General features: G+C 38.9%; 1 protein-coding gene across 1 annotated transcript in view; it reads right to left on the bottom strand.

The window, feature by feature from the left end:
• Positions 1–12434, bottom strand: part of LOC143121791 (globoside alpha-1,3-N-acetylgalactosaminyltransferase 1-like) — a 52323-nt gene that overhangs the window by 7323 nt on the left and 32566 nt on the right. The window contains exon 2 of the mRNA XM_076282382.1: positions 1174–1203. Within this exon, the coding sequence (XP_076138497.1) occupies positions 1174–1203 (30 nt within the window). The remainder of the gene's footprint in view (positions 1–1173; positions 1204–12434) is intronic.

Here is a 12434-nt window from a genome sequence, read left to right as displayed (position 1 = left end):
GGCTAAGCAAGTCTGGTTCACCCTGTCGGGACTTAATTTCCTGATAATGACTGGCATTCCATACATTATCCCACTTATTACAGTATACAGCATTTTGCAAAAATGGAAAAATAAACTCCACATGATGTCTCTTTACATTTATTTGTTACCATTTCATCGTGGCTTTTGCTGAGAAACAAATAGTTTGCAACACATGCTGAACTTGAATTAAACATTCTTTAGAACACAGCTGATCGACCGTCTGGTTTTACTTTTGAATGAGGTTCCATTGCAAGAAGTGCCCGGCTACTTGTGGAGTGATATGAAAGACGTAAATCAGAAGCACAAAACCTGTTGCCATTGACAGCGGTAATTATATGTTTCAGAGGTAAAAGAGTACTTAAGTGTGACTTTCCATTTCCATGACTGCAGTGTCACTGGATCTAAACAAACTTTCCAAGTGGCATCGACAGCATTGCATTTAGACGTGGCATAGTTTCTACCTCATAAATTGTTTTTAAATGTAGGCTATTGCCATTTAAACGTGTTTTACGTGTCAGGTGTAATAGTAAGAAACAAAATACCAGTGGATATTTCACATCTTATCAAATGCTGACTGCTGTTAAGAGTGACATTTTTGCCACAAAAATAAAGCCAAGACAGGTCCATGAATTTAAGGATTTTAACCGCATGCTGTGAAGTTACATGCAGGTCTCTTTTACGGAGGAAACCCATTTTAAAATAGAATTCTGTATTAACAAATTTGATCGTGTTGGGATGAATATGTTGCAGTATGAGATTCCTACAGTATAAAAAAAGTCTTGGAAACGTTAAAATGATTTCAATAGATTAAGAAAGCCACCGTTATAGTTAATACTATGGTTAGATTGATTTGTTTAAATCCAGTGAAATTGCTGCCTTGACAACGCTACGTCATGGCTTCGGTACTCTATTACTGTAGGTGTCGCCTAATTACATGAAAATATTTTACCGTAAAACGTTGGGAAATCACATTCAAGTCAATGGAGCATTCTACTAGCATTGTGAAAAGCCGTATAATAAGCCAGTATAACCCATCTTTATATAGGTACCGTAACATCATGAAAAATACAAAGCCACAAAAGCAACTCTTTTTAATTTCTTAATTTATTTTGATAATTCTTTATAATTTGACATTCATATGTCATACTGTACCTTATTTGTGATTTGAAAATCCAGAGAGTCCTAAAACACAAACAAATTAATTAAACAAACTTTCAGCAATTTATTCTGCAAATTTCATAAACATAGTGAAACATTAAAAACAGAGAAGGCCTGTATTTATTATAATCAGTTTGCCTACTGTACAAAAGTCTTGGACTATGGAATCAAAACAACGGCATAAATATTTTGTACCCGTAAAAATATATGGGTAAGGCTATTTGCACCCCTGGTACAATTAGCAGTGTATGCTATTCGTACCCTGGTGCACACAGCAATGTGTCCTATTAGTACCCCGTCTGGTACAAATATCAATGTATGCTATTCGTACCCCGGTGCACACAGCAATGTGTCCTATTAGTACCCCGTCTGGTACAAATATCAATGTATGCTATTCGTACCCCGGTGCACACAGCAATGTGTCCTATTAGTACCCCGTCTGGTACAAATATCAATGTATGCTATTCGTACCCCGGTGCACACAGCAATGTGTTCTATTAGTACCTTGTCTGGTACAAATATCAGTGTATGCTATTTGCACCCCTGTGCATTTAATCTGGCATATTGATCACACAATGTAATAATATATTTTTTTTTTTAAACAAGTAACATGTTTTTTTTTGTTACATAACAGAGTGTGAATAGCTCAGCTGTGTAATAGACACTCTGAATAAGGTATGCTGTTTGCATCAATGTACAGTTAGAAGTGGATGCTATTCGTACTCTGGTGTATATAGTACTGCATGCTATTTACACCCTGGTGCATGAACTAGCTAATTGTTGCAATCAAAACTTCCGTTTGAGAACCAATTTCTTGTTCAAATTGCGCGCCTTCTCTCCAGAGACGTTGGTACACATGCACACTCACTCTGCCAAAACGCATCACACCCGAACCCCAGTCTCCCGCATGCCAGCCCTTGCCTGTGACCACTGCACTATCTGCTTCCATAAGGAGTTGAGGTTTGCAGGTAAACTTAAAGTTTATAGGCCTGAACGTCATATTCATGAAATTTCTGTTAGCTAACAAACTGACGGTTGTATGTGTTCACTGAACAAAGATTATGAAAATAAAACACAACTTTTCCATCTCAAATTTAATTTGAACAGATATTAGTGCTGAAACCGTTCAGAATTCTTCACTTTCTGCTGACGAAAAAACGAATGTCGGCCATGTTTTTTGGGCACACGAGCAACATGTTTTTGTTGTTATGTAATAGGGTGTGAATAGCCCAGTTGTGTGGCCAAGGCTATTCGTACCAGGGGTACGAATAGACACTCCGAAAATATATTCACATGTGTAATAGAGTTTTCCAGCTGTATAAAACAATTTGTGCTTGTGCACGGAAACTTTGTACTTGTAGAAGTATTTTGAGCATGTGCGAAAAAAATTGTCTTGGAGGATATGATTTGTACGGAGCCCGGGAGGTGACATGAAAAAAAAAGAAGGTAAAAAAAAAAAAACGGAGAAAAGGTATGTACTTTATGGAGCCCGGGAGCTGACATGAAAAAAAAACAAAAAAAAAACAAACACTGACTAGGTTTGCGAGATCTTGAGTTTGTTTTTGCGAGATCTCGAGTTTCTTTTGCGAGATCTTGACCTTCTTTTGCGAGACATTGAGTTTATCTCGAGTTTCATTTGCGAGATCTCGAGTTTGTTTTGCGAGATATTGAGTTTGTTTTGCGAGATCGCGCAAATCCATCAATGCATGAGAACCACAAACGTTCCGGAGAGCTTCAGCCACTGAAATTAGGTTGCAGGGCCTTATTTTGCCAGCAAGAGGCGAACAAGAGCAAAACTAACGGGCTGCGCGCATAAATGCAGGCCAGGCTGCAGTGTCATTGTCGGCGAAATCACTGAAAGAGACCTCAGAAGTGATACCGCTTACGTTACATTTGTTAGTGATGGATCGACAAATAGCAACTTATTTTGAGATGGGGCTTAAATACAGTCTACATTAGGCTACATGTAAATTGAGTTGTAGGCTACATTATGTTAATTCAAATATTGAAGTTAAGAGTTGGCCTAGGCTATTTTCTTTTGCTCCGACTGAAAAGCTATTTTAAAATCAGGGCCGGTCAGGAGGGGGGGCCCAGAAAAAATAATCAAATAAACGCTTTCTGTGGTAATTCTGCAAGTGCATTCATTGATGTGTCTCACTTATAGTGGGGTATGTGTAATTTTTCAATTTGAGTCCGAGTGTCAAACACACAGATAACAAAATAGCCTATAGGGGGCGCTGCAAAATATTTAAACTGCTACAACTTTTGACTAGTTTAACCAAATATAACATATGAGGTATGTATGGATTCAGAATTAAAAGGAGAAACTGGTGAGCTAAGTATTTGGTTACCAGATTAAAAACACACTTTATAATAAACACACTTTTAGCCCATGGACAGCAAAATTGTGCTTTTTTTTAGATAAAGGGTGGAAATGCCCTCAAAGTTGCAATGAAACATCATTTTTAAAGTTATTGTAAATAAAGCCTGGGTAATCACTCAACTCGATTTAAGATTGTTGTTCAGAATATCCCTGAAGAACAAAAAGGTACCTAGGATACCCATACACAAATATGGCTGCATAAAGCCGATGTGATATTAAGCACCCAACTTGCAACTTTGAGTTTATGAATTTAGGATCATGAGTACCAACTTTTTTCAATCAAGCCATCATTTTATTCACAAAAAAAAAAAAATCACAAAAGAACTTTATATCTGGAAGAAAGTAAATCAATAATAATGTGCGTGGAATTTTGAGGAACCCATTGCGTAATACAGGCTTGTGAAAAAGGCTAGAGGGCTATTTTTGAGTACATAAATCAATGACCAATGACACAGTTTCTGAATAAAGACGGTTTTAGATAGTCATGAAGTAGTCGTGATAGCCTAAAGTAGTCTAATAGGCAACAGACCCATTACACAGCTCAGTCATCATCATGGGCATTGCCTAGCTCTCTATATCAGGGCCGTGCAGAGACCTTTGGAGGGCCAGGGGCTCAAATTGAAAAAGGGGCACATGAAACAAGATTTTTAAACATATGTCAGCATAATTTACAGTTCAATCCGTTAAATTATAGCGACCCATATTGAAACAAAATTCAACATGGAATCTTACAACAAACTACATCATTCTATAGTATATAGATCATTTACCCCACCAGGTGAAATCTTTATCTATTTGTTTGTATGTGTGGTGTGTGTGTGTGTGAGAGAGAGAGAGAGAGATCCACTGCCTTTTGTGGCTTTCTTTCTGCATTTGTCTGTCTTTGAGACATCTTGCACTGCATAATTCAATATCATGATTTATAAAACAAAACACAATTTAACTTTGTAAAAACCAACCTGAATTGACATGAATCTAGCTTTTAGTCAGTTTTATAGCTGTAGTTCAGCTGTTGTTCAGCTTTGAATCAGAAAATATAGTTTAAAATTATAGCAATAATTATAGCAATTATATACAGTACCCTCCAGAATTATTGGCACCTCGGTTAAAGTTGACTAAAAACTGGTATAAAAAAACAATCTGTTGGTGATTTATTGTAATCTCACAATGAAAGAAATTAGGAAAAATCCAACCTTGAAGGGAAGCAAATGTATTTGGAGAAAAAGGAAAATCTCATAAAGAAATAAATATTTGTAAAAAAAACACATTGCTCACAATTATTGGCACCCCTGCTTGTAATAACTTCTTAAGCCTCCCTTTGCCAATAAAACCCCATAAAGTTGGAGAATACAAAGCAAGGGATTTAAGACTGTTCGTCTTTACAAAATCTCCCCAGATCGTCCAGATTCCTAGGTCCACACTCCTCTTTGACTCACCCCACTGTTTTCTTATGGAGTTTAGATCAGGGGACTGAGATGGCAATGTCTGAAGCATGATTTTGTGTTCAGCAAACAATATTTGTTTTGATCTGGACATTTGCTTTGGTTCATTGACCTGATGAATGGTCCAATCATGACCAACTTTTAGTGTCTTGGCAGAGATTGGCAGATTTCATTTCTCAAGGCCTTTGGGAATAAAAACAGCCCCTCCACCATAATTCTCATTAGGCATGGGGTTCTTTTCAGTATAGCCATTCTTCTATGTACACCAAACACATCTAAAGTTTCTAGCCAAAGAGCTCAATTTTCATTTCATCTGACAATAGACCACACTTCCAGACAAAGTCACTGTACCATTCAGTAACTCCTGCCGTTTACATTAGTAGTTAAATGGCTGGACAGGCTTTTATCTGCATGCCCTCTAAATAAGCTATTAGCAGTGAGGTCACTTTTGAAGATTTTTTGGGGGACTTGGTGACCCTCAAGATGATACATCATCGGTTTAATACCGCTATTATCTGGCCCTATAGCCCAGAAACCCCCATTCAACCCCATCTTCAACCTTTACAATTTATCGTCATTCACTTACATAAACATACTGTCTACTGTTTTAGCCAAAATTGTACAAAGTAAAGAGGCATCATACAGGCCCCTCTGATTGGACAGTCTATCAGTCAATCCCCGTCAACAACCATTTCCATTGATTCAAAGGGCCAACATGTAAAAATAGACACCAATTTTGCAACAAACCAGTCTGAAATAAGCATGAGAAATGTACTAACTCTTCGAAAATAAAATAATGTTCCTCAACAATGCAATATTCTAAAAATCAGATATTCTAGAATGCTTATTCTACAACATTCTAATGCAATTTTTGTCAGTATTTGCTGAAAGATAATGCATAAAACAACCCTCATTTTAACATATTTCCACCAACTGGATTTTCATTGACTTTTACTATGGTGTTTAAATCACCAATTGAAATATAAAAATGTGAAAATAAATTCTGTTGCAATATGTTTTGGGTCAGACCTTACTTTGCCTGGACTACATGAAAAATTTAATTTCTTGAATTTCCCCTAGGGATCAATAAAGTATATCTATCTATCTATCTATCTATCATGCATGGGATATCATAGGCCTAATGTTTGTTTGTGGCAATGCAAGGGATTAGGCCTACGACAGTGTTTTTCAACCACTGTGCCAGGGCACACTAGTGTGCCATGAGAGATCATCAGGTGTGCCGCAGAAAATTACCCAAATGTCACTCACTGGTCCAGAAAAGCAACTGTTGCATCAAAGAATTTAGTTAAAAATGATGTTTTATTGCAACTTTGAGGGCATTTCCACCCTTTATCTAAAAAAAAGCACAATTTTGCTGTCCATGGGCTAAAAGTGTGTTTATTATAAAGTGTGTTTTTAATCTGGTAACCAAATGCTTAGCACACCAGTTTCTCATTTTAATTCTGAATCCATACATACCTCATATGTTAAAATTGGATAATCTAATGAAAAGTTGTAGCAGTTTATATATTTTACGGCGCCCCCCAGAGGCCATTTTTTATCTGTGTGTTTGACACTCGGACTGAAATTGTTCTAAAGACCCTAAACTTCAACTTGGAAGTGAAAACCAAACTTTAACACAAATTTGAAATGACTGAGCCTTAAACAACCCCACTAATTCTTTTCTCAGTAGCAGTAGCGTAGCCAGAAATGTTCAAATGGGTGGCCATACAAACATTAATCAGGCATGTTATATTTATGACATAAAAGTTGAATTTATTGAAGGCTTTGATCACAGCTGAAAAATTACGCAGAAACCATTTCAACTGGAGCAAAACAATGCATGAATGTAGCTTCGGTGCGTCACATGAAACACAATTGAGACAATAGATTGACCATATTGGACAACGTCAAGCCTTATCATAGGCATGCTATATTCATGACATAAAAAGTGGAACATATTGAACAAAAATGACACATTTTAAACTTGCGCAAAACTGCATGAACCCAGCATCGGTTGGGCAAATTGAAGCAACAGCTTGACCATCGGTCAATCCTACTGCAAAGCCTCTCCATAGGCATGCAACGTTTATGACATAGAAAATTGGAATATGAACGCATTTCATAACACCTGACAATTACGGAGCTGCCGGCTGTTCGCTATTTGACTGATTCTCAGCGCAGTGTTGACTTGCGCGTCTTTTTTAGATGGTGAGCGTAAACGACGGAAAGTAAACGAAGGAAAGCCCTCTAATTGGACGGGCAAGGCTGACAAGTAGACGGGCCTAGGCCCGTCCAGGCCCGGCCGTGGATACGCGTAGCCTATGCTTGGTAGGCTAAACTAGTGGAAAAATGTCTGTAAACAAATGTGGTAGCCAGACAAAAAGAACATAAACAGAGGATAGAAAATACAAAAAGGAGGGAGAGAAGGCGAAGAAGGTAGGCCTATGGTTCTTGGCTTCACGTTCAGGCAACAGAGGAGGATAACGTTACGGTAGGACAATGATGACAGTAGCCCGCTGTGGCATGGTCACTTGCAATTGTATGGTTGATCAATATTATTTTAACTAATTGAAATTGGTTGATGTTTCTCCTGGTATAGTCTGAGCGAATTAGCCTAGAAAAGGGTCAAAGGTGGAAGTAAATACAGCAAAAGCATATTTGGTATAATTTGAAACTAATTCTGTAGATTAAGAATTTGTGGTGCCTACAGCGCAGATTTGTACCGAAAAAAATATATAGGGCTTTAAATGGAGCATGGCACAATGATTTTTGGGCCAAAAACGTATGTTAGTACATCTTGATATTAGCTGATATCTCTTAAGCCAATTGAAAGATATTCATCAAACTTGGTCTACTTACCCACTACAAGTTGTCAAAGAGCTGGCAAGACAATTTAGGTCTTGAGGTCAAAGGTCAAGGTTACAAGGGGTCACACAAATAACTCACATGCAGTATTTGGTTCATATCTCCAAAGCAGACTGATGGATCTTCATTAACTCTAGTACATTTATTGTCTATACAAGTTAGATTAACTTAGGGACTCAGGGCCATGGGGTCAAAGGTTAAGGTCAGTTTCATCCCCTGACATACAAGGTTATAGACGGTGGAGACATGCTAATCAACATGCCATGTTCAATTCAATTACTGTAAATATAGTGAACTTTTTTTATGTTGCACAACATAGACTTGGTTGTTTTTGACATGGGGAGTCACTATCTACAGCACAATGAGTTTAATACCCCTCCTTTGTATATATTTTGTTTCTAAAAGATGAGACTGTTGTAAGAAGCAATATTTTCCCCTGGGATGAATATCAGTATTTAGTTGTGCTCAGTACAGTCTTGATTCATTATTTTCCATTTCACTGCAATGGATGATGAGACTAACCTGACTCTCACCAGATGAATTTCGTTCGGCCTAGCTCCACTAATCCATCTGGGATCGATCCATTGGAGTGGTGTTTCAGAAGGCTGGGCCAAAAATCCTTGCATATGATTGGATAAGCCACTTGTCCGTCCTCTATTAACATGCTACTTCAACCACTCACATTGAAGCCAACTCGTGACGCTGAGAACAGACTCACAGTCGCTTCTACGCTACGTCACATCTATGAAACTCCCGCCCTGCGTCCTGATTGGCTCTACCATAAAATCTGGTGCCGAAATCACTCTCAACGGAAGTGATCCCAGATGGATGTGAGTGGAGTAAACATTGGTCTAGTGTTATCCAATCGCGTGCAGTGAGATTTTCAAATGCACGCTTGGTGCCGCCCCTCGAGTTGGGCCATTACATTGTTCGTGGCCAGACCCTTAATCTTTCTAGATTACCAGGGTCTGGATTTTCCAGGCTAGAAAATGTCCACTTCCAAATCCAATTGTCCAATTAACAATTACCACTTGACTATTTAGTAATTTAGCACTCTGGAACAAGGCGTCCAAAAGAGACAATGTAGATAGAAGATTTTCCGAAGACTGTTGATCTTTATTCACCGTATTGCAATGATAGTACAGCCCAACCAAAGTCCAGACCAACCATCAAAGCAATAGGGAGGAGATGTCATCAGCTGGGGCCCCCGACAAGATCTCCCCTACGGATGGCTATACTGTACACTATATTTTATACTCCTCAGCCCTTGAGAAGTGCCACCCTCTCACGCCATCTCCATCAACACCCTTCACCAATCAGTACCAAGCAGGGTCGCTTACATTGGTGGAAACCATCTTCCCATCATGCATAAAACTATATGCAAACCTATGTAATACATAGGTAACATATGTAAATAGTGTAACCGTAAGTTTTTCTGGTTCCTTCCAGTTTGGTGAAATAAGGCCTTATCTTATTCTCTTCCTAGCTAGACAGGCCCTAACTCGTAAGGCACAGTGGCCTCCTCATCCCTGTCCTGTCCAGTCCTCACCAGCTTGATAACACCCCCTCTCCCTTAACCATGTAAGGAGGAGATTCTCTCATCCTGGTACCCCCAGTACTTTATGAAACCCATGATTACATCCCTTCACATCCTGAAAACCCACCATAATACCTAGTAGAATCTAGGTAATATCAGTCCGCTGCTGCCGTTGTTTATATGCCTACTACCAACTTCAGGGAACAAAGTATAACTATTGCAATGCGATGCAAGGGTAGTTTTTATTTCTAACAGTATTCTATCAACATAGACATTTACATCAATTGTCTGGCGTTACTGTTTAAGTTGAAGGAAATAGCTGTAGATGACAATGTTTATAAGATGTTTGACAGAAATGGTTTGGATTTAATCTAAAACTCTGAACTGAAACAGTTATTTTAAAACAGGTATTCACACAGATGTTTGCATTTTTAAAACAGCAAATTGTTTAGATTTCCCCTGGTTTCAGAGAGGCTACTACTACAATACTAAAATAAGATGTGGAGGTTGAAACAACTGTTTTTATACAGAAAATAAAGTTTGTTTTGCTTTAATAAATGTCTTAATCTTTTTTAATGTCAATTCAGATAGTTGATTCTATGCCTCAGCCAGCTATAGCCTCATGACCTTTAACCTCTACCTGTGACCCCATGATCTTTAATGCCTTATTAGTTAATTTAGGCTTAATTAATTGTTGGGTTTAATGAGGATCCTTTAATCTGCTTGAGAGGTATAAAACAAACATTGCATGTCAACTATGACCTCACGTGACCTTGACCTTTGACCCCAAGACATTAAACACCTACTAATTTCATCAAGAACTTATGGTGAGTAAGTACACCAAGTTTGGTAAAGATCCTTTTACCAGTATGGGAGATATCAGCTAATATCTATATGTGATAATATACGATTTTGGCCCAATAATCATTATACCATGGTCCATTCAAAGCTGTGTATCTTTTTTCTGGTACAAATCTGCAGTGTAGGCACCTGAAATTCTTAATCTACATGAAATTACGGTTCGATTGATACCAAATATCCTTTTGCTGTATTTACTTCCACCTTCAACCCTAATTCGCTCAGACTAGTAGCCTATGCTCACCTGTGCTGTGTGCGTTTAGAGCATCACAGTCCCGCCCCTCCTCCGGCTCCTCCTCCGAGAGAGCCTAGTTTCCGGAAGTAAATTTCCCATTCATTTCTCCTATTGACGTTTTGGAAAAATCCGTATCTAAAGAGTTTTAGAGCATGTCTTAGGCTAATCAGCTACGGCGTAACTCATAAGCATACAACATATCATTTCGAGTGAAAAAACGAAGAGAAAGTACAAAAAAAGTCAAAGGTACAAGCAGGGACGGATTAAACAAATATGGGCCCCTGTGCACAATATCAAAAAAGGCCCCCCCTCCCCCTGACCGCGACGCGCGTTTGCGCATGCGCGTGCAGCCAGCGCTTCTCTCTTTGCTGTCGCTGTGCAGGCTGGTGCACAATTGCACACAATGAAAATGTAGTACATTATGTCATATATTATAACTCAGGCCCACACAGAATTGAATTCCAGCAGCTGTTTTTATTATTAGGCTGTAATCTCCCTTTGCTGTCCAAACAGTCTACAGCAACATTTTTCATTAAACGGACCGGACACAGTTGTCATATCTGACAGACCGGTAGCAGGGACGTTGATAGTATTTTGTGAGAGGTGGTGCTGATCATATTACGGGGGGTTCGGGGGTGTCTCCCCCTGGAAATCTTCGAAATCCTGGCTGTTAAATATACCCTTTTAACGCAGTTTGGAAGGGGCACACAAACTTTAACAGAGCAAGCAGGGCCCGTTTTCTGTCTGACTCAGGTGACGTGAACATTGGCTACCTGCATGATAAGGTTTTCACTTCACTGCTGCTTGACACTACCTTGCATGGAGACATATTTCACGTTAACAGTGGAGATGTTAGCAAAACTATAGCGTTTGGTAAATGGAGATGCAGATCATCTCTCTAATTAATTTCTTTGCGCAACAGCCCACATTATGCGCTCACTCCAGCGAGACGAGTGAAATAAGTGTAGTCCCAGGGACGTGCACAGGGGGGTTGCTCAGGTTGCCCGGGCAACTGCCCATATGGCCTTCTCGACTCACGTTGCCCTTCCGAGTAGGGTGACCAGATGAGATTGGCTGAAATTCAAGCAGAACATAAATACCACTAGTGGGCATTAAAATAATAATGATAATGGCAATAACAATAATATGTAATTGGTCAGATGATGAGCCCACATTTGGAGAAACCTATCAGTGACTTGATAGGATATTGATAGGGATATTGATGTTGGTGATTTTCATGACTCAAGTCATGTTTTTCTGTGTTATTAGTTAAGGTGATTGCTGTATTTCAGTGTTTTACTTCTATATATATATATAAGTGTATATATATTTTAATAAAGACCCTGTTATTCTCAGTCCTTCATATAGCCCGTGAGTTTTTTTCTTTTTCTTTTTTCAGGTCAGAGCAACTGCCCCTCAAAATTCCTGTGCACGTCCCTGTGTAGTCCTATCTGTCATCGGTATCGCCATAGGCTATTTGCTACGATATAAGCTACTGTTAGGCCTACAACAAGTCGCGATTTATTAGGCTATCCAATCGCTATGCTGTTTTCATGAACATTGCAGGAATCCACTTCATTCACCTACCCACGAGTGGGTCAGTTTCACTTTCGCAAACACGCATACACATTGAATGAGCACTCATAGCCTACCACTTCCACCTAATGTTATGCCTCTATATTTTATGAATTAAGAAGTATTTATTGATCAGGAAAACATTTAGTTTATTTTTTTTTCGGTCCGCGGTTCCATAACACCATTCAGTTGTGCCGCAAATTAACAGACAGAAGCACCGGGCATAATATAGCCTAAATTCATGGCAATTTTTTTTAAATCCGAGGGCCCCCATTGGCTGAGGGCCCCTGTGCACGTGCACATGATCCGTCCCTGGGTACAAGACTGTACATATTTTCATTTCCGAGTGAAGGAACT

Source organism: Alosa pseudoharengus, unplaced genomic scaffold (assembly GCF_046254945.1).
Source record: "Alosa pseudoharengus isolate Yale_2024_CS ecotype anadromous, Long Island Sound unplaced genomic scaffold, YU_APseudo_1.1 YU_APseudo_1.1_scf_13, whole genome shotgun sequence".
Taxonomy (NCBI): Eukaryota; Metazoa; Chordata; class Actinopteri; order Clupeiformes; family Clupeidae; genus Alosa; species Alosa pseudoharengus.
This window is presented reverse-complemented; position numbering and strand designations above follow the sequence as displayed.